The following is a 27,178-nucleotide window of genomic DNA, read 5'->3' on the forward strand; positions in this document are numbered from 1 at the left end:
TCTTTTCCACACAGTCTAGAAACTTATCCCAAGGAAATAATAAAACAAGTCTGTGAAAAATATGTGCTAATTGCAAAATTGGCTATAGCCTAAATGGACACCATCAGAGACTAAATAAGTGATGGTATCTCTAGGCAACCGAATGCTAGGTAGTCATTAAAAAGGAGCTAGAGCTTTCTATTTTGGTACAGAAAGGTGTCCAGGATAAATTGTTCCTTTTTAAGATTTTTTAAGTTTTGTTTTTTTTTTAAATAAGTACAACCTACCCCCTCAAAGTGGGGCTGGAACTCACAACCCCAAGATCCAGTCGCATGTTCTATGGACTGAGCCAGCCAGGCACCCCTATTGTTTTGTTTTGTTTTGTTTTACTGAGATTACAGGAGCGCCTGGGTGGCTCAGTCGGTTAAGCGTCTGCCTTCGGCTCAGGTCATGATCCCAGGGTCCTGGGATCCAGCCCCCTATCGGGCTCCCTGTTCAGTGGGGAGCCTTGCTTCTCCCTCTCCCTCTGCCCCTCCCCCTGCTTGTGCTCTCTCTCTCTCTCTCAAATAAATAAACTTTTTTAAAAAATAAAATCAGATTATAGAATAGTAAAAGGTAAAAATAGTAAGATCCCCTTTATGTAAAAAAAAAATCCATAAATATTTATTGATCGCCTCTCATATACAATGTCATTGGGCTGAACACTGGGGACAAACGACAGTCAATGAAACAGACATTCCAGGGGAGAACGAAGACCAAAAAATAAAACAAATGCAGATATGACTATTGGTGTCATGAAGAAAAATAAGCGTTCAAGAGTGGCAGTAGAGGATCTTGTTTTAGTTAGGGTGGTCGAAGAAGGACTCTGCTGGAAGGTGGCATTCAATCGGAAAATCTAATCATGTAGGAGAACAATCCGCGCAAAGAGTGAGGTGTCAAGGCTCCTCCAGGCAGAGGCAAGGGCAACTGCAAAGGCCGTGAACCCGTGAAGAACAAAGGATGCGTGAGGGACTGTCTGAGCAGCGCCAGTGCGGCTTCAGAGCTAGAGAGGACGCAGATCCGCCATGCTGAGAACTCCGAACTCACTGTGTGGAGTGAAGTCCTTGGAAGGTCTGAGCTGGGTAATGACCTCCGGTGCTGCCTGAAAGGCTCTGCAAGAAGCTACAATTACAGGGGGTTGTGCAGGAGCAAGAATGGGAGCAAGAAGGCCTGTGCAGAGCACCTCGGTGAGGAATGTGAGGCCATGGGAGGAATCCCCGACGGCCGCTGTCCAGACACAACTTTAGGTTTGCACGAAAACAGAGCTCGGGAGAAAACGCGCCAAAGTGCTGGGGAACAGGAGATTCGTTTTCCCGGAAGTGCAAGTGGTGCACAGTTTGTCACGATTATGCATATTCGTCAACGTTCGCCCAGGCGGGCGGAGAAGGCGCCCCGCGCGCCGTCGGGGCGGGAGCGGCCCCCTGGCGGGGGCGCCCGAGCACCGCAGCCCGCCGGACCTTCCCGCCGCGCCGCCGGAAGTGCTCTCCTGACCCGCCGCGCCACGCCGCGGGAAGATGGCGCAGGACGCCGGCGACATGGAAGATGGGCAGCTTTCCGACTCGGATTCCGACATGACGGTCGCACCCAGCGACAGGCCGCTGCAGGTGCCGGTGAGTGTAAAGGGCAGGCGGGTCATTCGGAGCCGGGAGCGCGCAGCCCGGGCTGCGAGGAGGGGCGGGCGTGCGGAGCCGGGACTGCGGAAGGGGGCGGGCGGCTGTGTGGATGAGCAGCGGGCCGGCCGGCTTCCCGGGCCGGGCGGAGGCACGCGGGCTGCGGCGGCGGGGGGGAGGCGCTGGGCGGGGACGCGACCGCGGGCCGTCCGAACCCTGACCCGGCATCTCGTTGCCTAGCGGGGCGGCGAGGCTTGCGGCCTCCTGCTGACGGGCGTGCGGCCGGCTCTTCTCCGCCTGCGGTGTGCCGCTCTGGGTTTTCTGAACTTAACGGAGTGTCCCCGCTGTAGCGTGATTAGGTTGTCCCCGCCCGGCACCTGGGGACGGCGGGCAGAAACATCCCCTGGCGCTCCTTTTTCGCCTTGATCATATAGGGAGCCTGAAAACCGGGAACGAAGTTCATCATTTGCTTAAGGGCCTGGTTTTCCATGTCCCCGTCGGACCTAGTTTCGCCACGCAATAATGTGGCACCGGGTTTTGTATTAACCTCCCCGTTTTCTAAATGGGAGTTTGTCTTGATTGCCTGCTAAGTAGCAGACACTTTTGAGCGGGCTTAGTGCCAGGCTGCCCGCGTTCGAAAACTGGCGCCTCCGCCGTGTGACCAGTGGCAGGTTATTTAGCCTAGTGCCCCAATTTGTATAATGGGAATGATAAGAGCACGTCAGTGATAGGGTGTCTGTAAGGATTCAGTGAACAGTAACCCCTGACAAATTTTAGATGCTGTTGTTATTTGAAGATGGGAAGACTGTCTCTTTATTGACTTAAATCACCCCCTCCTGCCGCCATTTCGAGCACATAATAGCACAAATAACATCCCCTTTATGTAAAAAAAAAAAAAAAAAAAAAAAAAACCAAACCATAAATATTTCTTGATCACCTATCATACATAATAAGTCATCGGGGCTGAACACTGGGGAGCTCAGCAAATACTTCGTTTGGTACAAAACACAAAGGTGTTCTTTTTTTTTTTTTTTTTAAAGATTTCATTTATTTTAGGGAGAGAGATGGGGGTGGGGCAGAGAGAATCCCAAGCTGGATGCTGAGGTGCTGAGGTGGAGCCCACGGTGGGGCTTGATTTCACGACTCTGAGATCATAACCTGAGCCCAAACCAAGAGTCAGCTGCTTAACTGACTGAGCCATCCAGACGCCCCAAGGTGTTCCCTTTTGTATATAGATGTCTTAGGAAATTGATACGAAGGTTTCAGTTTAGGTTTTCAATCTTTTCCGGGTGGTTTTACATAGATTGACCCATGACTTGGTAAACTTAATGCCATGGACTGTGCAGTTGTTTTTTTTTTATTTTTTTATTTTTTAAAGATTTTATTTATTTGAGAGAGAGAGAATGAGAGACAGAGAGCACGAGAGGGAAGAGGAGAAGCAGACCCCCCGCCGAGCAGGGAGCCCGATGCGGGATTCGATCCAGGGACTCCAGGATCATGACCTGAGCCGAAGGCAGTCGCTTAACCAACTGAGCCACCCAGGCGCCCTGGACTGTGCAGTTTTAATAGTATGTCAGGGATTCTTACCCATAGGAGTTTACTATCTAATCTCAAAAGAGTGTGGTCACTAAACTGTATAAAGGAAGTTGGATGTGTCCAAATGCAAAAAAAAACATGTTTGAAAAGAAAGAGAACATATTCTGTTATAACTTGTTAAGCTTTAAAATAAAACTTGCCAGTTATCTTACCAGCAAAAAAGGGTTTATTCTGGAACAGCAGAGAATCACAACTCTGAACAAGCAAGCTAGGGCAAAACCATAGGCAAGTGGGAAACAGAGAGGAATGCTCTTTTATAGAGGAAGGGGAGAAGTTGAGAGGGGCTGTAAAAAAGTCCACTGGAGTAAACTGGGAATTAAAAGCGGTTTTTTGGGTGCCTGGGTGGCTCATTCGGTTAAGCATTTGCCTTCAGCTCAGGTCATGATCCCAGGGTCCTGGGATCAACCCCTGTATCAGGCTCCCTGCTCCATGGGGAGTCTGTTTCTCCCTCTGCCCCTCCCCCTGCTTGTTTGTCTCTCTCTCTCTCTAATAAATAAATAAAATCTTTAATAAAAAAAAAAGTATAGTGGCTTTTCATTGGCTGAGTTGGGACAGTCTCATTGGCTGGGCTGTTGCCAGGCAAGAAAAAAATCTTCCTCTGGCTGTGTTAGTAAGGTGTAGGCTGCTTCCTGTGGGAGGTGAAACCTCACGTCTTTTCCTTTGATAGGACATGAGAACTTCCCCTTCAAGCCCCCTGACTCCAGTTTAGTGAGCTTTCCTTTTAATTTTCACAACTGCTATTAACAGTTATTGTGCATGTCATTTTCAAACATTCTGACAATAACTGAAAATACTGAAAATCTTCTCTAACGTGGGAATTAAAGAGCTTTTTATTTATTTATTTTTTATTATTTATTTATTCATGAGAGAGAGAAAGAGAGAGGGAGGGAGGGAGAAGCAAGCTCCCCACGGAGCAGGGAGCCTGATGCGGGGCTCGATCCCAGAACCCTGAGATCCTGACCTGAGCCGAAGGCAGACACTTAACCGACGGAGCCACCCAGGTGTCTCTAAAGAGCTTTTTGGGGCACCTGGGTGGCTCAGTCGTTGGGTGTCTGCGTTTGGCTCAGGTCGTGATCCCGGGGTCCTGGGATTGAGACCCACATTGGGCTCCCTGCTTGGCGGGAAGCCCGCTTCTCCCTCTCCCACTCCCCCTGCTTGTGTTCCCTCTCTCGCTGTGTCTCTCTCTGTCAAATAAATAAAATCTTTTAAAAAAAAAAAAAATAAAGAGCTTTTTAGAAATAGGCTTTAGAACTAAATTCTGTATTGGCTTTAGAAATAACGAGTTTGTGGTTTTAAAATTGGCAAATTCCATGTGGAACTTTAGAAAAGTAGGGACTGGATTGGTTTCAGAGATTCATTGAAGATTGTTCTGCTTCAGTGGTCCAACTGAATCCCTAAATAATTTTTTTTTTTTTTAAATAGCACATGCTGGGTAGATTTAATGTGTTTGGTGGAATTGATGGTATTTCCTTTCACTGCAGAAAACACTAGGTGGGGACAGCACAGTGAGGCCCTTCCAGGGTCCTGCAACACCGTGTGCGCCAGTATCACATTATCGGACTGTTAAAAGTGTGGATTCAAGTGAAGAGAGTTTTTCTGATTCAGATGATGACAGCTCCCTTTGGAAACGCAAACGACAGAAATGTTTTAACCCTCCTCCGAAGCCAGAACCCTTTCAGTTTGGCCAGAGCAGCCAGAAACCACCTGTTCCTGGAGGAAAGAAGGTTAACAACATATGGGGTGCTGTGCTACAAGAACAGAATCAAGATGCAGTGGCCACTGAACTTGGTATCTTGGGAATGGAGGGTACCATTGACAAGAGCAGACAATCCGAGACTTACAATTACTTACTTGCGAAGAAACTTAAGAGGGAATCCCAAGAACATACGAAAGAATTAGACAAAGAGCTAGATGAATATATGCATGGTGGCAAAAAAATGGAATCAAAGGAAGAGGAAAATGGGCAAGGTCATCTCAAACGGAAACGACCTATCAAAGACAGACTGGGGGACAGACTAGAAATGAACTATAAAGGCCGGTATGAGATCACAGAGGACGATTCGCAAGAGAAAGTAGCTGATGAAATTTCTTTCAGGTGAGCATTAAAATGTGGCCTGCAAATGAGCACTTGACCAATTACTGTCTTCCATTTATAGGAAATAATTCCAATGCATTAAGGATGATGTTTCTTGTGAGATTTTTTAATTTTAGGAATGGGTTTACTTGGTTATAGGAATATATCTGTGTTTCCTTAAATGGATAGGCCTGATAAAATAATGAGTTTTGTAAACTTTTATGAACTTTTTTATTTGCTTTTATGAACTCTTAATGACTTTTGTCATTTAGTGCTTTGGAGCTCTTTTTTTTTATTTTATTTTTTTAAGATTTTTTTTTTTTAACATATTTATTTGACAGAGATAGAGAGCACAAGGAGGCAGAGGGAAAGGGAGAAGCAGGCTCTCTGCTGAGCAAGGAGCCCGATGCGGGGCTCGTTCCCAGGACCCCGGGATCATGACCTGAGACGGAGGCAGATGCATAACCAGCTGAGCCACCCAGGCTCCTCTAAAGTTATTCTTTGTTCCTGCCCCAGATAACTGCTGATTACTATCTGTTGGCATAAATTTGCATTTTCTGGACATTTCATAATAATGGAATCATACAGCGTATGGTCTGTATGTGTAATGTTTTTGAGATTTGTCCATTTTGTAGTAGGCATCAACACTTAATTTTTTAATTTCTATACATATACAGACATCCATATTGCTATTCCACTTTTTGACTGTCATGAATAATGCTCTATGAGCTTTGACCTGCAGATATTAGGACATGTATTTTAACTTTTACTGGTAAATACCTAGAAGTAGAATTTCTTGGTGTATGGTAAACTGATACTTCATTTTATTTTCAACAAGTTCAGATTTTGTTTAACTTTTTCTTAGCTCTAAGTGATTAATGAACAGTGTCACAAATTTGAAAACAGATATGGTTCAAGAGTAATAATGCTAATACTGGACTTTTAACCTACAGAGTGAGTTTGGAATTTGACTGTTGGAAAGGAATTTAGAGATTCTGTAAACCAAAGCCTTCATTTTATGGATAAGGAAACTGAGACCTAGTAGTTAATATGGCTTGTCCAAAGTCACAGTTTTAAGTGTCAGATTTGGAACTAAACCTTGGTTGCTTTGTTCCTAGTCCAGTGCTCTTTCTCCAATAATGCACTGCCCCTTGTTGAGAAGGAGCAAGAAAACCAGGTCTAGTTAGAGAACTTCCATGTTAATCCTCATTCATCTCTATAGAGTGTGGACTGTGACGTGAGAAGTGTTAGTTAGGCTTCCTATGTTTTTACCTCTCAGTGGTAAGATGAAAATAAGTACCTACTTCATAAGGTTGTTGAGATAATTAACTGATATAATGCATACAAAGTTTTTAGGATTGTGCTCATCCCATAGTAAGTCATCAGTAAATATTAGCTGTGGCCTTTGTTCTGAGGCAGAGAGTGAGAGGAAGATCCTATCCACTTTAAAGCTCCCACGCATCTCTGGAGTTAGGAGAACTAACTTGTAGGCGTGATAATTGAAAGCATAGTGTATGTTTGTTACTTGTTTTGACAAGAGTTTAGGCTTGCATTCCCCTTGCTGGATGTGCACATTTATTTTGAAATTCACCATAATCCATTAAGGCAAAATGAAGAGGCCAGTTCTGAGACTTGAGATGGAACCTTGAGTTTATTGTCTCTTTGGGTGACCCAAGGTGGTAGTGTTGGTATGTCCGTGGTTCTAAGGTTAAATATTGAAGATTGCCAAAAGCAGATATTACCAGAAGAGGATTTTGATTCTACTTGGGCATTAAACTGGAGACAAAGGTACATTTCTTCAACTTTATACAGCAAATATTTACTCTGTTTGTTCCTTATCAGGTTGCAGGAACCAAAGAAAGATCTGATAGCACGAGTAGTGAGGATAATTGGGAACAAAAAGGCAATTGAACTTCTGATGGAAACTGCTGAAGTTGAACAAAATGGTGGCCTTTTTATAATGGTAAGAGTTACTGCTCTGTTGTTTCTATTTTATATTGTGTTTCATGTGATTTTTTTTTTACAAAATAAACTTGTCTCTGATTGTTGGATTTCTTATTTATCAGTATATTACAGTGTGGCTCAGATCTTAAAAAACTGAATTTAAAAATTATGTATAGTTAGTTTTTGCAATTACTACTTTCCTTACAAAAACCATACATAGGGGCCCCTGGGTGGCTCAGTCGTTGAGCGTCTGCCTTCGGCTCAGGTCATGATCCCAGGGTCCTGGGATCAGGCCCCATATCGGGCTCCCTGCTCCACGGGGAGCCTGCTTCTCCCTCTCCCACTCCCCCTGCTTGTGTTCCCTCTCTCGCTGTGTCTCTCTCTGTCAGATAAATAAATAAAATCTTAAAAAAAAAAACAAAACCATACATAAATTGTATCCTGTTAGTGTGCAGTCAACAATGTATCTCTTACAGGATTCATAGAGAGTAGGGGCTGAAATTTTAAGAAAACAATCTAGAGAGAACTTGGAAACTCAAATTTTAAGAATACAGGTTTTAGAATTTGGGATACTTTGTTTTGAATTCTGGGTCTGCAACTTAATCGGTGTGAGATGTGGCTAAATTATTTGACTTTTCAGAGCCTCTTTCTCCCAGGTGCAGATTGGGGACTAATCCTGTGTTACAAGGATTGGACAAGATGATGCACGTAAAATACTTAGCACAGTATGCCCAGCCCTTAATTGGCAGTGATGAACAGACATGTTGTTTTGGGTTTGTTTAATTCATGCATTCTTAAAAATTGGTTCTTGGGACCAAAAAACAAAAAAACAAAAACCCACATATATAGGTATAAAACACAGGTAGATATACAGTGTATCAGTTAGTATTACAGTTCCATGGTTGGTGGGGTAAGGGAAGCAACAGTGAACAAAAACTTGAGAAACATTTTAGTATTTGTTTTTCTTTACACTTTTCTGTTTTCTGTTGTTTTAACTGAAGTATAGCTGACATACAAAAATAATTTTAGCTGTACAACATAGTGATTTGACAATTACAAACAGAATGCTCACCACAATGAGCGTAGTTATCAGCTATCTCCATACAAAGTTATTACGATATATTTTTTTAAGATTTTATTTATTTATTAGAGAGAGAGAACATGAGCGGTGGGGAGGGGCAGAGGGAGAAGCAGATTCCCTGGTAGGCAGGAAGCCCGACTGAGGACTCTCTTCCAGGACCCTGGGATCATGACTTGAGCCGAAGGCAGATGCTTAACCAACTGAGCCACCCAGGCGCCCCAAAGTTATTACAATATTATTGATTACATTGCCCATGCTGTACTTTCCATCCCTGTGACTTTATAGTGTCACTAGAAGTTTGTACCTGTTAATCCCCTTCACCTATTTTGCCCATTCCCCACCCCCTGCCCCTCTGGCAACCACGTTTGTTCTCTGTATTTATGAGTCTCTTTCTGGTTTTTTGGTAAACAAGTTTGTTTTGGTTTTTAGATTCCACATATAAGTGAAGTCATCTGGCATTTGGCTTATTCTTTCTGACTCACTTAGCATGATATCCTCTCTGTCCATCCATGATGTGAGTGGCAAGACTTCATACTTTCTTATAGCCAAGTGATATTTCATCATATATATAGAGATACAGATAGAGATATATATCATCTTTACCCATCATTGGACATTTAAGTTGCTTTCATATTTTGGTTATTTTAAATAATACTGTAGTAAACATAGGGGTCCATATGTCTTTTCAAATTCATGTTTTTGTTTTCTTTGGTTGAATACCCAGCAGTGGAATTGCTGAATCATACGGTATTTCTATTTTGAATTTTTTGAGGAACCTCCATACTGTTTTTCCATACTGGCTGTACCAGTTTACATTCCTGCTAGCAGTGCACAGAAATACCCTTTTCTCCACATTCTCACCAACATTTGTTATTTCCTGTTGTCTTGATATTAGCCATTCTGACAGATGTGAAGTGAGAAACACTTTACTGCTTGAGAATGGCAAAAAGTGCACTAGTCTGGTTAAGGGCCCAATCATAGGCAGTGGTACTTTTTTAAAATTTTTTTAATTTTATTTATTTATTTATTTTTAAAGATTTTATTTATTTATTTGACAGAGAGAGACACAGCGAGAGAGGGAACACAGGCGGGGGGAGTGGGAGAGGGAGAAGCAGGCTTCCCGCGGAGCAGGGATCCCGATGCGGGGCTCGATCCCAGGACCCTGGGATCATGACCTGAGCCGAAGGCAGACGCTTAACGACTGAGCCACCCAGGCGCCCCAGTAGGCAGTGGTACTTTATCCCATATGGTTTTGGAGATTTCATTTAATTCAGCTTTCACCGCAGGGTGAGGATGAAGTTTGAATGGCTCCTTATTTGCTCCTCATGAATCTGAATGGTAACATCACATGAGAGTGAATCAATATTATGCTGTGGAAATGGAGAGAGAAACCAGTTAGAATTGATAGCATTGGCTGAGGAAATAGCATGTGAATATAGATTATGGAAGTCAAAACAGAACTTGACAACAAAACAAATTACAATAATCATGAATGTACTGGCCCCCTTGTTTGTCACTGCTGAGGTACTTGGATTTTTGTTTAGTTGAGCCCAAAGTTACAGATTCATTAATATCTTAGTACTGTAGTAATAAAAGTTTATATCATAGTGAGCTAGTGAAAATCTACTGGTTGTTGGAAAGATGCAAGTCCAAATTCACTTTCTTTTAATGGACAGTTTTCTTTTTTTTGTTCTTTTAAAGATTTTATTTATTAGAGAGCACGAGTGAGGTGAGGGGCAGAGGGAGAGGGAGAAGCAGACTCCCCGCTGAGAAGGGAGCCCAATGTAGGGCTCGATCCCAGGACCCTGAGATCATGACCTGGGCCGAAGACAGACACTTAAATGACTGAGCCACCCAGGTGCCCTAATGGACATTTTTCTTGTACGATTATTTATTGCTGTGTACTAGGCGCTGTTGTAGACACAGCAATCTTACATTGTAGGTAGGGGTGGGAGGGAGACAATATGTAAAGAATAAATATATCTTCAGGTATGTTAGAAAGTGATAAATGCTATGGTAAAAGAAATAGAGGTATGGAGGTATGGAGAAGAGAGGAGGACATTGCAGTTAAACTGTGGTGATCAGGGTAGACCTTTTTATTTCTTTAGGTACCTTTCTGTTTAAAAGATGCTTTAGGCCATTCATAGGAACAGTCTGTACAGTATCATTTTTCTCTTTCTTTTTGTAGAATGGTAGTCGAAGAAGAACACCAGGTGGAGTTTTCCTGAATCTCCTGAAAAATACTCCTAGTATCAGTGAGGAACAAATTAAGGTAAAAATTACAGTGTCCTTGACTTTTAAGATCTATCATAATTTCACTTCTATTTGGGTTCTAGCTTCATATTCTCTTAATCTCCATCACCTGTTCTGCCTTAACTTGACCAGTTTTGTCAGTGTCTCATTTCAAGTAAAACATGTGCCTTTATAAACTGCCTCCTCTTCTTCCCTTTCCAAACCAAGGTCACAATTTCCGTTATGTCGTTTTCCTGGTCTTTTAGCACGTAATTATTTTTTCTACCCTCCTACAACTTTTTATTAATGAAAAATTTCAGACGTGCAGAATAGATGAAAGAATAATAGGATGAATTTCCTATACTTAGATTTAGGGGTTTTTAATATTTTGAGATTCTTACCTTACAGTTGTTTTTCTCTACCATTTGGTAATAAGTAGTGAACATCGTGACACTCAGCTCTAATTATTTCAATAAGCATCTGTCAATAATAAGGACAGTTTCCTACATAGCTTTACCTTAGAGAAGGAAAAACAACTTCATAGTATCATCTAGTATCTTGACCTTATTCCAATTTCCTGAATTGTCCCAAGAATGTATTGTCTACCTTCCACCCCCCCCCAAACCAGGATCCTGTCTAGATTTCCATTGTAGCTCTTTTGCTCATTTTAACTCCACGTTTTCTTTTGTGATTTAGACCTTTTGAAGAGTCTGAATGGTTATCTAATAGAACATACCACATTCTGGTCATTGTCTCCTCATGGGTTTGTTTCATTCAGTCCTCTGTCTCCAGTAGTTCTTATAAACTAGAATCTAGGCTCTTCAGTATTAATCATTTTTGCATTACTAGAATGTCCTATATGGGAAGTTCTTTTACCACGTGAGATTTTCACAGCTCAGAATTTATCTTTTAATCTGTTAATTAAGGAACATGATTACATTTAGCAGATCTGATCAAGATGGAGAACTTGCTTCTTGAATAGGAAAGAGGTGGTAGGTACATGGGCAACGCAGATACTGTATTTGAGCAGCTCTGTACTCTCTTTACCATAACAGTGGGTAATACAGGTCGGAGGAATGTGGTTGAGCCATTTATAATGCTAATGAAGACAGATAAATAAAAGTCACTTCCCTTGAGCTGCCACTCCTTGTGAGTTTATTTTATATCTGCTCAGTGTTAGATATTTTTTCCTCAAGTTTTCTGGCTGTCCACTTCCAGTTATTTTTTAAAAATCTATTGTTGAAATTCCTACAGGAAACGTTACTGTTATCGCACATTTGAAATCTCTTGTCCATAACTGCCTTTTTTCCTCATTGGAACAATGACTTCGATAAATTTGTAATGATGTAATTTTCCTTACGCCTGTTAGTAGAGCAGAGCTTTTGCTTATGTTCTCCCTCCTCCCCCACGGTGATCCCTGACAAAAGGTGTACACTGAGAAGGAACATCCTTCTAAGGAACATTAAACATTGTTTGATAGTAGAATGTCAGAGGAATAGCACGATGTGATAAAAAGAATTCCCTAACATTCAAAATCTGGGTTTTAATCTTAATTTTGCCATTTAGTAATTATATGACGGAGCAGATCACTTACTCTCCCTCAGCCTTAATTTTCTCAATTATAAAGTGGGGACTTTTTATTAAGTGTCCTGCCCATTGAATAGAGCTCTAAAAGGATTAAATAAAGTAGTATCTGGAAAAACTTCTTGTAGGTAACTAAACTTTGGACAATTTCCACAAGCAGAAGAGAAGAAAATAACATTTATTCACCATGTCCCCAGCACTAGGCCAAATATTTATAAGACTTAATCTGTACCAGGTTCTATCAAAGTGGATGTTACCATGGTATGCACATGAAAAGTAATAAAAATGATCCCCCTGGGATCGTGCAGAATACTGACTTGAAACTGGTTGTTTTCACTGAATCACGTCTTTGAACTTCAGTTCTAACTCATTGTGGAGAAAGAGATTTTAATGTTAGTAGGTTACGTTAAGCTACCAGAAACATTGCATTATAACAACAGACAAACATTTGAAATACCTAATAATAGAAGAGTGTTAACCAAGAGGGACATTTTTAAAGTAACTATGTTGTAGCTTCTATTTTTGTGAAGCAGTTTTAAGAAAAGGAGAAAAATGAAGTAATACCGAATTTTTTAAAAAGGCAAACTACAAATTTAGAACAAAAAAGAGGCATGGGACAGTTAATTGATATGTAAAACACCAAAGAGTTACCAATGATTCGGTCTGCTCCAGACGATTATAAATGTTTTGGCTTTTAAGATATTTCTGTGTTTTTCCAAATTTTCTGCATGTGCATGGATTGAGTCCTTTTATCAGAGGAAAAAACCTAAAGCAAATAGAATTTCATCATAGGTAATTTCAAATCATCTAAATGATCATGTTATAATTACTGTTTGGGTCACTATAATGCTAATAATCAGTCTGTAGAATTTGGAAGCCAGAATCGAACTGAGTGGGCTTGTTTGCGGTTTTTTTATTTGATTTCGTTTTGGTATATGACATACCATTTTGTTTTGGTTTGTAGTTGTTTAAGTTTTGTTTTGGAAAATACAAAGTTTGTGAGAGAAAAAAAGATTAGGAGTAGTTAAAAAGTTAATTTGCTGTATTTTTTAAAAAGCTCAGCTGTACTGGTCTCCCTCTGCAAATAGTGTACCATTTAGGTTCTTGTAAAATGAATTCTGTGCAGGTAGATAGGGAAGGGAGGACAGAAAGCTCCTGGCAGATTATCACTTGTCTGCATTTTTGTAACAACATGAACAACAGTTTACAGCGGCATTTCTCTGGGCCATTGCCCTGTTGGTTCTGCCACATTCGTAACCTATGGAATGTCATTCCTTTTTCACGTGTTTGGAGGCAAAAGGGAAACTATCATTTTACTTGGTGTTGCCAAGCACTGTACTCCTCAGACTTGTTTTTTTCGAGATGCTTGGATGAGCTTTCCCATGAAATGGGACTCCTTCCCCTCACAGCTGCTCTTTATCTCTGCCCTTGGCGGGTAAGCAGACCCTTGAAAAAATTGTGAGTTGTCACACTTCTGTGAAGGCAACACCATGGGTTTTAAGAATGCGAATATGGAAAACTAATATACGAGCTTACACCTGATACCTTCCCATGTTGGCTCTGCAGTCTTGTGCCTTCTCTCCTCCTCTGATTTTAGTGTATGTGCTGCCAAAGCGGGCACTCTCGCTTTCCTCATCTGAAGAGAAGGATAATACCCACTTCATAAGGTTCCGCTGACAATGAAAAATCCTAACACAATACCTGGCATATAAAGGTGCTCATTCAGTAAATGGTGCCTATCTGAAGTCACTTTTTTTGGTCCTTCTTCCACTTCTTAGACCTGTACCCTCCTTCTCCACCCCCAATCTTGTCATTCCTTTAGCAGGTACTTTTATTCCTTCTTCCCATCAAAGCTTTCACCTTCTGAAGCCTTCCCTTGTTGCCTTAATTTCAGGGCTCCTTACTCCTTCCTCGGCTAGTTCTCTGTGCTGCTTGTAACTATTTAGCGTAAATATTAGGAGAGGGAAAAAAAAATATTAGGAGAGGGCCTCCTTTATTTCACCATTGTACATAGTACTTTTTATAAACAAGAGGGGATTTGTAATTTGTGCACTTTAAGAATATAATAGGGAGTGACTTGGTTATAGCTTTTAGTAGTCCCTTCCCAGAAGATCATAGGGTGTCAGAAGTGTGTCCTGCCTATCCTAACTTCTCTTTTAGACCTTGGAACCTTCTCTGTTTTAGCATAGTCATTTTTGGCCTTCTCTTTAGATCCCTGGCCTACTTTTCTTTTTGTAGCCTCTGAAACTACACTTCTCTATCTGCATCAAGGTTCCCAGGTGCTATTTTATGTTTTCCCATGTAGTAGTTGAATGAAACACATTTTCTCCTTTGGCAGCTCTCATCCGCTGGCGATTTTGCCTCTTGGTGGACGTTGGGCAGTGCCTGGAGATGTGTTTGGTTGTCTCAGTTTGGGGATGGAGGGGTTCTATGCTGATGGGGCGAGGCCAGGTATGCTGCTAACCCTCCTGCAGTGCACACAGCAGGAATTGAGCTGGACGTTTCGGATTGCCCAGGTGGAGAAGCCCTGTACTAACAATCTCATGTTTTTCTGTTACAAAATCCCTCTTCTAACATCCTGGAATATATCCCAGTGCTGATTGCATTATTTTTATGCCTCATGGTACAAGTTTTTGACAGGTTTACATTCTCCACGCTAATTACAGTAACATTTTTTTAAGGGATGGATTTTTTCCCTTGTGTAGGTTACGTGATCATACTTAGTCACACCCTTCAGGCATGGCTTGGTTTCCTTACCATGTGCAGTCACGTATGGTTATGATGCCATTTCAAAGTTAGTAAACCCTTATTCCAAAGACTTCTGTTTTGTTGGGACAAAATAGATTTTAATTTAAATCCTAAGCAACATGATTTTTCTACCATATCTTCCCATTTTGGAAGCCTGTGGCTGTAGAGATGGTATGTGATGGTTGAATAAGCATGCGCCCCGGAGCTAACATGAGGTTAAGTTTGAATTACAGCTTCATCTTCTGGTTGCAGTGGGGGCTTCCCTGCTATCTTGGACTCTGTGTCCTATTAGAGTCTAATAATATTTGCTTGTTTTTTGTGAGAAATGAAGATAACGTAAAGGAAGCCTCCTAATAAACGTTCAGTAAATGGCAGTCTTTACTTCAAGTCGTTCCTTTATTGTAGGACATTTTCTACATTGAAAATCAAAAGGAGTATGAAAATAAAAAGGCTGCTAGAAAGAGGAGAACACAAGTATTGGGGAAAAAGATGAAACAAGCTATTAAAAATCTAAATTTTCAAGAAGATGACGATACATCACGAGAAACTTTTGCAAGTGATACGAACGAGGCTCTGGCCTCTCTTGACGAGCCGCAGGAAGGCCACGGAGAGACAAAGCTGGATGCAGAGGAAGCCATCGAGGTGGATCATTCGCACGATTTGGACATCTTTTAGTACATTTAGGGGAATAAGCCTTTTTAGAATAATCTTGTAATAAGCCATTTCTACTGAAGTTGCTTTGTTTTACTTTGCACTGATACATGTAAAAATCCGGAGAGAAAGAACTGTTTACTTGTTTAAAATAAAGTTGAATCTGTGGGGAGATGAATGTTATTGATAGAAACATTTCTCATGTCTGACAAAATACTTACAAGTATATATAGCAGAGGATTTAATTTCTCAATCTGTTGCATGTGTTAGTTACTACTAGTTGATAATTACTTTTGTCCAGGTCATTGTAACATGCAATTCAAAAACTTGTTTTCTTTTTCTGATTTATCCTTGCAGTGAATTATGATTGGTTTCAAAACATTCCATTAAAAGATCCTAATAAGGCACATAAATTATTAAGCTGTTACAAATGCATTCAAATTTAGTTTTTCTGTGTTCTAAGAACTTTTAGGCAGTTTGAAGGACAGAGACTAAAAATAGGTTTATACTGATGGTTCTTAACCACTTATTTGTCCAGAAGTAAATTAACAAGCTTTTCAAAGAAATACTGGTTCTTAACTTTAACTTTGTTTTTTACTTCTTTCTAATTACTCGATCATACACTAAATACTGAATGTGATCCATACCTGTGTAATTACTTTGGACATTTAAAAAATTCACAGTGGTTGCCTGCCTAAGACTGTTTTACCTTATGTTAAGGAAGTTGGGTATTAAAAATGTTACATCTGCCTGAAGTGTCAAATTACTCATTTTTATTGAAGGAAATAAGGGGAGTTAAGGTGTTCTAAGGGTTGACTATGGTTTACAAAATAAACAAAAATCTGTAGGAAGCAATTATAAACTATTCTTTACAGACAGTACTTAAAATCTTTCTGTAGTTCCTGGAATACATAGTCACTGAAGTTGGATCTAAGAATATTATAAGTGGGAAAAGAATTATTGGTTGCTTTTTATTCGTAAAGAATGCAAAAATAAAATTAAATTTTGGGCAGTCCTTAATGCGATTCAAGTGACTTTTTTTTTTTTTTTTAAGATTTTATTTATTTATCTGAAAGAGAGAGACACAGCGAGAGGGGGAACACAAGCAGGGGGAGTGGGAGAGGGAGAAGCAGGCTTCCCGCCGAGCAGGGAGCCAGATGCGGGGCTCGATCCCAGGACCCTGGGATCATGACCTGAGCCGAAGGCAGACGCTTAACGGCTGAGCCACCCAGGCACCCCGTGACTTTTTTTTTTAAGATTTATTTATTTAAGTAATCTCTACACCCAGCCTGGGGCTCGAACTCAAGACTCCAAGATCACGAGTCTCATGCTCCTCTGACTGAGCCAGCCAGGTGACCCTCAAGGGACTATTTTTTTAAATCTCAGATATTCTTGCATAAAATTGCTATAATCAAGGGAAGACAGTATTTTAAATAGGTAACTGAATATTGTTCCTGAGATTATTCATGAGAGGTGATTTTAAAGGTGTAATACATTGGGAAAGATAACATTCAGTTAACTGCCACTTTCGTTTTTTTGTGTTTGTTTTTTTTTTTACTTTTTTTTTTTTTTAAGATTTTATCTATTTATTTGACAGAGACACAGTGAAAATGGGAGCACAAGCAGGGGGAAGTGGGAGAGAGAGAAGCAGGCTTCCCGCCGAGCAGGGAGCCTGATGCGGGGCTCGATGCGGCGCTCCATCCCAGGACCCGGGGATCATGACCTGAGCCGAAGGCAGACGCTTAATGACTGAGCCACCCAGGCGCCCCTTTACTTTTTTTTTTTTTTAATAAGATTTTATTTGAGAGAGCAAGAGTGAGTGAGAGAGCACAAGCCGGGGTGGGGGGGTGGTCAGTGGTGGGGGTAGGGGACACGGAGAGGGAGAAGCAGAACTTGAAGTGGGACTGCTTCTCAGGACCCTGGTCATGACCTGAGCCAAAGGCAGATGCTTAACCGACTGAGCCACCCAGGCGTCCTTGCCACCTTAAATGCCATACGTTTGTGTAAATATTGCTAAATTTTCTAGTGAAAGTTAAGGTTTTTTTGAAGGGTATTAACATCTGAGGTTACTTCATCTTCACTAAATGGTGTGTCCTGGTTCTTTTTCTTTTTTCTTTTTTTTAAAGATTTTTATCTATTTATTAGAGAGCAGGAGTGGAGGGGCAGAGGGAGAGGGAGAAGCAGGCTTCCCGCCGAGCAGGGAGCCCGAAGCAGGGGCTTGCTCCCAGGACCCCGGGATCATGACCTGAGCCGAAGGCAGACCCTTCATGGGCTGAGCCACCCAGCCGCTCCCTGGTTCATTGTCACCAGTAGTTGTTACCATTTGGAAACCATGGATTTCTGAATTATATTAGGATTACATCCTAATGTTAAATAGAAACCAACACTTGAGGTGTTTTGTTTTGTTTCTTAGTAATCCATGACATTTTTTTATCACTACATCTTGGATGCTTATCTTGCATTTTTACCGAAAGGTACTCAAGTTTTGAAAATACCTAAATAACAAACACCAATCAAAATAGTTCTGCAGAGCAGCACCTCTTGCAGGCATATGCTGTGGTGATTGATGCAAAATGCTCAGCAGGATTTTCGATGTGTCCCAGATGGCTTTAATCATTAGTGTGAAAGAACTGCCTTAACCTCACAGAAGAGATCCAATTCAGGGTCAGGATCTTGAGGTGGCAATTCCAGGGTAGGGAACAAAGGCACCTCACGGAGCCCCGTGAGATCGACCAAGAGCAGCCTCTGCAAAGAGAAGGACGGAGACATGGGTACTGCTCTTGGCTGATGGCTTTAGCTGCCCCAAATTAGCCTGCCTTCAACGTCCAGGCCACACCAGGGCTAGGAGTAGATGTATGAAAAAGAATCTCACTGTGATGTTTCCTCTTTAAAATAGCATCTTGGCCACTACCTCCGCTGAGGACCTACCCATCTGCTCCTTGGGCTACTCAAAGCACCTGTAGGTGACTTGGCCGCCTTGCGTCCTCACTCACCATCAGCTCTCCATAGAGGTGTGTGCCCATGGCCAGATCCCCTGAAGGAATTTCGCCACATCTCTGTACACTTTTCTGTACTTTTGCTTAAAAACGATTCACGTGACCGATGGCGAACCTCTGCATCCTACTGGGGGAATTGGCATGTCCTCTCAAGACTTTGCGGAGTTTGGGGGTTCATGGTCTTCTGCTCCAGGACATGCTCCAGAAGCAAGATAACCTGGTCTGAATGGAATGAGGGTCCCAATGGGGCACAGACCAGAGCCTGGAGTCCTCCCCAACACTTCAATTTTTAAGGTTCTTTACTTTTTATCTATTAAAATTACTCTTCTTTCTGCCCATCTAAATCTAGAAATCTCTATCCAGGGACGCCTGGCTGGCTCAGCTGGTAGAGCATGCGACTCTCGATCCTGGGATCCATGAGTTCAAGCCCCACGTTGGGCGAGGAGATTACGTAAAGAAAAAAAAAATGTCTATCCAAACTATTGTCAGGTCTATATTCAGTTAATACTCTCACCAAACTATCTGGCAATAATTCTTGCTGCTCAGCCTAACTTCTTTGTACTTGCTGAGTATGGGATTGACACGACTAGCCCTCCACTTCTCGTGGTAACTTGCAAGACACACTCCCTGTATTAAAATGAGTTTTTATAATCTCAAATACTCTGCAACAGAACTCACATCCTAGGGGATAAAATGGGTTGGGATGGTTTTGGGTTTAAACATTTGATTTCCACTCTTAAAGGGTGTGTGTAAGCAATAGATGGTGAAACATAAAAGAGACACATCCACCATGGGCAGTATATAAATAGGACAATCAGCTAAGGACAAATACAGAATGTTAATATGAAGGGCTACTTTGTAAATAACAGTTGCATAGTCCAAAATGTTACCTAGGATGTTTGTGTCAAATTTGTAATATGTCTGCAAGCATTCTCAGTTTTTTAATTGTTCATGATAAGAATGATGTTTTATCCCTATCAAAATACCATCCACTTTTTTCAAAGAAATGGAACAAATAATCCTAAAATTTGTATGGAACCAGAAAAGACCCCGCATAGCCAGAGGAATGTTGAAAAAGAAAAGCAAAGCTGGCGGCATCACAATTCCGGACTTCCAGCTCTATTACAAAGCTGTCATCATCAAGACAGTATGGTACTGGCACAAAAACAGACACATAGATCAATGGAACAGAATAGAGAGCCCAGAAATGGACCCTCAACTCTATGGTCAACTAATCTTCAACAAAGCAGGAAAGAATGTCCAATGGAAAAAAGACAGTCTCTTCAACAAATGGTGTTGGGAAAATTGGACAGCCACATGCAGAAGAATGAAACTGGACCATTTCCTTACACCACACACAAAAATAGACTCCAAATGGGTGAAAGACCTCAATGTGAGACAGGAGTCCATCAAAATCCTAAAGGAGAACAGAGGCAGCAACCTCTTCGACCTCAGCCGAAGCAACTTCTTCCTAGAAACATCGCCAAAGGCAAGGGAAGCAAGGGCAAAAATGAACTATTGGGACTTCATCAAGATAAAAAGCTTTTGCAAAGCAAAGGAAACAGTCAACAAAACCAAAAGACAACCGACAGCATGGGAGAAGATATTTGCAAATGACATATCAGATAAAGGGCTAGTATCCAAAATCTATAAAGAACTCATCAAACTCAACACCCAAAGAACAAAGAATCCAATCAAGAAATGGGCAGAAGACATGAACAGACATTTTTCCAAAGAAGACATCCAAATGGCCAACAGACACATGAAAAAGTGCTCAATATCGCTCGGCATCAGGGAAATCCAAATCAAAACCTCAATGAGATACCACCTCACACCAGTCAGAATGGCTAAAATTAACAAGTCAGGAAACGACAGATGTTGGCAGGGATGCGGAGAAAGGGGAACCCTCCTACACCATTGGTGGGAATGCAAGCTGGTGCAGCCACTCTGGAAAACAGTATGGAGGTTCCTCAAAAAGTTGAAAATAGAGCTACCATATGATCCAGCAATTGCACTACTGGGTATTTACCCCAAAGATACAAAAGTAGGGATCCGAAAGGGTACATGCACCCCGATGTTTATAGCAGCAATGTCCACAATAGCCAAACTGTGGAAAGAGCCAAGATGTCCATCGACAGATGAATGGATAAAGAAGACATGGTATATATATACAATGGAATATTATGCAGCCATCAAAAGGAATGAGATCTTGCCATTTGCAACGACGTGGATGGAATTGGAGGGTATTATGTTGAGCGAAATAAACAGAGAAAGACATGTATCATATGACCTCACTGATATGAGGAATTCTTTTTTTTTTTTTTAAAGATTTTATTTATTTATTTTAGAGAGAGAGAATGAGAGAGAGCACATGAGAGGGGGGAGGGGCAGAGGAGAAGCAGACTCCCTGCTGAGCAGGGAGCCCGATGCGGGACTCAATCCCGGGACTCCAGGATCATGACCTGAGCCGAAGGCAGTCGCCTAACCAACTGAGCCACCCAGGCACCCGATATGAGGAATTCTTAATCGCAGGAAACAAACTGAGGGTTGCTGGAGTGGGGGTTGGGGTGGGAGGGATGGGGTGACTGGGTGATAGACACTGGGGAGGGTATGTGCTCTGGTAAGCGCTGTGAATTGTGCAAGACTGTTGAATCTCAGATCTGTACCTCTGAAACAAATAATGCAATATATGTTAAGGAAAAAAAAAAGGTAGCAGGAGGGGAAGAATGAAGGGGGGGAAATCAGAGGGGTAGACGAACCATGAGAGACGATGGACTCTGAAAAACAAACTGAGGGTTCTAGAGGGGAGGGAGGTGGGAGGAAGGGTTAGCCTGGTGGTGGGTATTGAGGAGGGCACATTCTGCATGGAGCACTGGGTGTTATGCACAAACAATGAATCATGGAACACTACATCTAAAACTAATGATGTAATGTATGGGGATTAACATAAGAATAAAAAAATTTAAAAAAAAAGAATGATGTTTTAGTCATAGGGATATTAAAAAAAAAAAAGCACTAAAAATAGCCCTAATCTCCACATTTTTAAAAACTACGTTTTCAAGTTTTGTTTATTTACTGTCTACAGCCCACGTGGGGCTTGAACTCACGACCCCAAGATCAAGAATCATGCACTCTTTCAACTGAGCCAGCCAGGCACCCTTTAAGCTCTACATTCTTTGTTTTGTTTTAAGATTTTATTTATTTGACAGAGGGAGAGTGTGTGCACAAGCAGGGGAGAAGCAGACAGAGGGAGAAGGAGAAGCAGGCTCCGCACTGAGCAGGGAGCCTGATGTGGGGCTCGATCCCAGGACCCTGGGACCATGACCTGAGCCGAAGGCAGACGCTTAACCGACTGAGCCACCCAGGTGCCCCTAAGCTCTCTATGTTCTTAATCACCTGCTAATGTAACTGCTCTGGGTTGCTGTGAAGTTAGCAAGACAGTGTTCTGTCTGAGGCAACAATGTCATCATAATTAGAGGAGTGAGTTAGTGAAGTTCTAGAAGAGAAGTCTCTCCCTACTGTCCGTGATGGCCTCAGGGAAAGACACTTGTCCTATCTTACCTAAGCTTGCCAATAGCTGTTGTGAGGAGAGTTCATATAAGCCTTCTAATAAGTGAGGACTTGAGGGTTCCGGGTTTGGGGGTTTTGTGTTCGGTTTTGTTTTGTTTGCCCTCCGGGAGCGACACACAGACGAGGACAAACATTTTGTGCTTTCCTTGGCATCTGTCTAGAAAGCTTGATGTTTCAGAGGGAAACAATGGGCAGGGAAAGCAAGTCTGCCCTGAGCATAAAGCCGGTACTAAATTCCGAAGCTGTTGTTTGTGGCTGGTCAGAGACATATTTAGGCCACGGGCGGGCCTGGGGCAAATCATGGTGTGCTGCCTTCTCCCTTAGTATCAGGTTAAAGGAACACTGCAAGCAAGATGTAAAAGACAGCATGCAGTTGGAGGTACAGATACTCAGGCTGGACTCCTGATCTTGGTGATACTTGGAGTTTTAATGGGTTCAGTATTAGATGAGCCTCAAACAATGCCATAGCTCTCTGTCCTGCAGCTGGGGGGGTTCAAACATCATGGACACAACACATGAATAACGCTAAAATGAGTGTATTGAACTCACCAGATATCCTTCCTTCCTGCCTTCCTAATCTTCAGGTGTAATGAGGTTCATTTACCACGGTTTTCATTAAAGCAAGGGATGATCCCAAGACGTTACATTATGCCTTGGAAAGAAAACATGAAATTCAGGAATGTGAATCTGCAGGTATTTTCCTATAAATGTTCATAATAAAAAATTCATAGTTAAATAATATACTTTAATATACCTATGAATAAATATGTAACTATACAAAAGCTATTTTTAAATTTATATTTATTTTTTCCAGCTTTATTGGGAATAATAAATATATGTATTTAAAGTAGACAACATGATGACTTGATAAACATACACACTGTAGAATAATTACCAGGATCAAGATAATTAACACATTCATCACCTCACAGTGTTAACTCATTTTTTCTTCTGGTGAGCTTAAGGTCTACTCTCTGCAACTTTCGAGGATACAATACTGTATTATTAACTATTGTTACTAAGCTGAACATTAGATCTTCAGAACTTGGTCTTATAACTGAAAGTTTGTGCCCTTTGACCTATGTCTCCCCATTTCTCCCTCCTCTAGGCCCTGGTAACCACCATTCTGTTGTCCGACAAAAACTATAAGCTATTTGACGTACTTTCACATAAACTTGCAAGGAACAGTTAAATAGCAACATCTATTCAAATATTTGAGGCCAAAGACAAACTTAAAATAGATACACCCAAAGCTTTCAGAACTCTCTGTCTACCTTTCTCCACATAATGGCAACTTGCAATTATGAATTAACTCAGGGGCGCCTGGGTGGCTCAGTCAGTTAAGTGTCTGCCTTCAGCTCAGGTCATGATCCCACTGGGATCATGCCCTGCATCAGGCTCCCTGCTCAGTGCAGATTTGCTTGGGAGTCTCTCTCCCTCTGCGCCTCCCCTTGCTCATGAGATCTCTCTCTAATACAATAAAAAAAAAAGTAAAATAGGAGCACCTGGGTGGCTCAGCTGGTTAAGCATCTGCCTTCAGCTCAAGTCATGATCCCAGGGTGCTGGGATCGAGCCCCGCATCGGGCTCCCTGCTCAGCCGGGATCCTGCTTCTCCCTCTCCCTCTGCTACTCCCCCTGCTTGTGTTCACTCACTCACTCTGTCAAATAAATAAATAAAATATTTTTAAAAAAAGTAGAATAGAATCTATTGTAATAGACTATAATAGGAGATTTCAAGTTAGGATTCCTAGAAAGAAATGGGTTTGCATAAATTTGTAAGTTTCTAACAGCTAAGCAATTAAGCTTGAATAAGAATATACTTTACCAAGAGATAACATAATAAAATATGAATACTATATGATATATAAAATATATCAAATATACAGCTTAATTATTTTTTTTACAAACTACAAACAATACAGTAAATGAAGCTGCCATTAGCCCTGAAATGATTATTTTGTATGTATTTTTATCTGATATTTTGGAAACAAATATAAAATGGAGGAAATCTAGACTCAACATATCAAATTTACCTGTATTAAGACTTCCCTGTGGTCTTAATATTGGACTGTATTTCTTTTTTTTTTTTTTAAGATTTTTATTTATTTATTCATGAGAGACAGAGAGAGAGAGAGAGGCAGAGGGAGAAGCAGGCTCCCAAGGAGCAGGGAGCCCGATGCGGGGCTCGATCCCAGGACCCTGGGATCATGACCTGAGCCGAAGGCAGACGCTTAACCATCTGAGCCACCCAGGCGCCCTGGACTGTATTTCTTAGAATTCAGTGGCTTGTCAAGTCATTTTTCGTGTCTCAAATAGCTTGAGCATGGTGACAGTATTAGTGCTGACTTTATCTTTTCCATTTGCCAGAATTACGGGGTGTATAAACTTTGAGCTGAAGTCGATAACGAAAAGCTGTTTTGAATATGTCTTGACCTCCCTCTTGAGAGCTACAATCCAGCGTAATTTTCTCTTCACTGTTTCACTTGTGCAATTTAGTTGACAGCACTCCTGACAATTTAAAAAATAATATTAGTGACTGGTGTAGAGGAAATTCTCCCTGACAGAGTAAAAATGAAAATTAAGTGAGGGGCGCCTCCTTGGTGTCCGTCTTCAGCTCAGGTCATGATCCTGGGGTCCTGGGATCCTTGCTCAGCCGGGACCCTGCTTCTCCCTCTCCCTCTCCCTCTGCAGCACCCCCCCAACTCATGCACACGCACGCACGCACTCGCTCTCTCTTGCAAATAAATACAAACTCCTTTTTTAAAGATCTTATTTATTTACTTGAGAGAGAGAGGTGGGGAAGGACAGAGCGAGAGGGAGAAGCAGACTCCCCTCTAAGCAGGGAGCCCGACTCCGGGCTCCATCCCAGGACCCTGGGATCATGACCCGAGCTGAAGACAGACTGAGCCATGCAGGCGCCCCTAAATACAAACACTTAAAAAGAAAAAAAAGGAAAATTAAGTGAGAACTGAATGAAATGAATGTAGCCTGGGTGAATGCCAGCTATGTTTTCCTTCCTTCCATTTATCGTCACCATTTTTCCCGCTGGAGAGGATGTAACTATGCAACATCACAGTGAGAACACAGCCTAGTGGAGATGGGGCTGCACCCCAAGACCCCCCCAGAGTGCGATTCAGCGCAGAAATAAATGCATATGTAAGACAGTGGCTCAAGTGCCTGCTATTTTCTCCAGGCCTAGGGCAGCAGCATAGTGAATATTGATCTCATACTTCGAAGTTGGCCAAAGTCTTTTCATTCACATATAATGTTTTATTCAACACTCAAAGAATCCTTGACTAATACCCATTTCATATTTGAGAAAACCAAGTCTCACAGCAGGATAAGTGACTTGTACAAGGTCCCACAATCAGTGAAGGACTACATGATTAGTCAGCAGTCCACATCACTCTTCCTGGTGGTCCAGACACGAGCTAGAGATCATCGCCTTAAAGAGAAAAAAAAAAAAAAAAGGATGTTGGGGCGCCTGGGTGGCTCAGTCGTTAAGCGTCTGCCTTCGGCTCAGGTCATGATCCCGGGGTCCTGGGATCGAGCCCCGCGTCGGGCTCCCTGCTTCTCCCTCTGCCTCTGCTCCTCCCCCTGCTTGTGCTCTTTCTCTTTCTCAAATAAATAATAAACAAAAATCTAAAAAAAAATAAAAATTAAAAAGGGATGTTATAGTGCTCTGTCCACTAGACCTTCCTTAATTTTTAAAAAAGATTTTATTTATTTATTTATTAGAGAGAGTCCGCTCAGGGGATGGAGCACAGGGAGAGGGACAAGCAGACTCCGCGTTGCATTCTTGAGTGCAGAGCCCATCGCGGGCTGAACCCCAAGACCCTGAGCTGAAAACCAGGAGTTGGGTGCTTAACTGACAAGCCATCCAGGCACCCCTAGACCTTCCCTAGTTAGGAAAAACTATTGAGGAATCTCCATCCTCCTCTAATCAAGGGCTGTTTGCTGTGATTTACAGTGGGATCTTTTTCCCCCCCTTAGCACGCAGAAGCGTGTGGGATCCACGCTGGCCCTTTAGAAGACTCTCTGTTTTTGAATCACAGCGAAAGGCTTTGCCATGGGGAAGACCAGAAAGTTGTCTTGAAGAAAGGCCCCCCAGAAATAAAAATTGCCGATATGCCTCTGCATTCGCCGCTCTCCAGATACCAAAGCACTGTGATCTCCCACGGCTTCAGGAGGCGACTGGTCTGAGGCTGGAAGAATAAAGTGTCGCAGTATTTCAATCTCAATCTCTTTCTCTCGCCACAAATTTAAGCCCATTGTACCATTGTGTTTCCCCTACAGTTTCAACTTGTTTAAAGGCTACAAGTCAGTTGTACTCTTGATCCATTATACAAGTTTTTGAAAGCAAACGGGCTCTGAGAACATCGGAGTTGAAGAGGGTGGGGGGTGGGGCAAGGCAGACTCTCAGTGAAACTAATTTCCTAACCAATAGTTAAGACTTTTAACTGATGGATCCCATCCAACCATCTATCCTCACTGTGTTCTTCTTTCCCTTCTCCTCACTCCTTTGCTGTTCATCATCCTCCAAAACTCAGGGTCAGAGGAGCCTCACTGAGAAAGAGTGGCAGGATGTGGAGTTATTTCTGCTGCTTTTCTGCCTGCCGCAGCATCGCCTTTCCACCCCACCTCACCAACACACCTCCCCCCACCAAGGCCGTGGGTCCTGACAACGCTTTCACATGGTAATTTGAAGTGTTTGGCAGATACCTCTGTGATACACCGCACGATTTCACCTGGAGCTTATTTTTTGTATTGGTTCAGTGTATCCAAGCACTGTATTCCTGCAGCAAAGAATGGATGAGTGTAATTTAACAACCTAAAAATGACCACCACCTGGGAGGAGGGTGTAGTGGTTTCTCAAGCAATTAAACATAGAATTACGTTATGATCCAGGACTTCCCCTTCTAGGTATAGAATTGAAGGCGGGGGGTGGGGGGAGGGTGCAACTGGCTGGCTCAGGCAGTAGAACGTCCAGCTTCTGATCTCAGGGTTATTGTGGGTTCGAGTCCCACACTGGGTGTAGAGATTACTTTAAAAAAAATCTTAAAAAAAAAAAAAG

At 42.0% G+C, this 27,178-nt stretch overlaps 2 protein-coding genes across 2 annotated transcripts; both read left to right on the forward strand.

Moving 5' to 3' along the window:
- The first annotated feature begins 1,512 nt into the window (after positions 1-1,512).
- PHAX (phosphorylated adaptor for RNA export) lies at positions 1,513-16,286 on the forward strand. The gene is made up of 5 exons (XM_021701906.1): positions 1,513-1,628; positions 4,706-5,319; positions 7,141-7,261; positions 10,512-10,595; positions 15,293-16,286. The coding sequence occupies exons 1-5, from the start codon at positions 1,533-1,535 to the stop codon at positions 15,560-15,562; spliced, it is 1,185 nt and encodes a 394-aa protein (XP_021557581.1). The 5' UTR covers positions 1,513-1,532; the 3' UTR covers positions 15,563-16,286.
- A 5,775-nt stretch (positions 16,287-22,061) lies between these two features.
- Positions 22,062-26,307, forward strand: TEX43 (testis expressed 43). The gene is made up of 3 exons (XM_021702029.1): positions 22,062-22,147; positions 22,689-22,797; positions 26,098-26,307. The coding sequence occupies exons 1-3, from the start codon at positions 22,062-22,064 to the stop codon at positions 26,305-26,307; spliced, it is 405 nt and encodes a 134-aa protein (XP_021557704.1).
- The last annotated feature ends 871 nt before the right edge of the window (positions 26,308-27,178 follow it).

This window comes from Neomonachus schauinslandi, chromosome 7 (assembly GCF_002201575.2).
Source record: "Neomonachus schauinslandi chromosome 7, ASM220157v2, whole genome shotgun sequence".
NCBI classification, from domain to species: Eukaryota; Metazoa; Chordata; class Mammalia; order Carnivora; family Phocidae; genus Neomonachus; species Neomonachus schauinslandi.

What these genes read in the sequence shown, in the direction of transcription:
- PHAX (XM_021701906.1), top strand. Translation starts at nt 1,533, where the DNA reads ATGGCGCAGGACGCCGGCGACATGGAAGATGGGCAGCTTTCCGACTCG. An exon ending in ACAGGCCGCTGCAGGTGCCG is followed by an intron (nt 1,629 to 4,705) that starts GTGAGTGTAAAG and finishes CTTTCACTGCAG; the next exon opens with AAAACACTAGGTGGGGACAG. An exon ending in TCAGTGAGGAACAAATTAAG is followed by an intron (nt 10,596 to 15,292) that starts GTAAAAATTACA and finishes CCTTTATTGTAG; the next exon opens with GACATTTTCTACATTGAAAA.
- TEX43 (XM_021702029.1), top strand. Translation starts at nt 22,062, where the DNA reads ATGGCCTCAGGGAAAGACACTTGTCCTATCTTACCTAAGCTTGCCAAT. An exon ending in TCATATAAGCCTTCTAATAA is followed by an intron (nt 22,148 to 22,688) that starts GTGAGGACTTGA and finishes CCTAATCTTCAG; the next exon opens with GTGTAATGAGGTTCATTTAC. An exon ending in TCAGGAATGTGAATCTGCAG is followed by an intron (nt 22,798 to 26,097) that starts GTATTTTCCTAT and finishes TCCCCCCCTTAG; the next exon opens with CACGCAGAAGCGTGTGGGAT.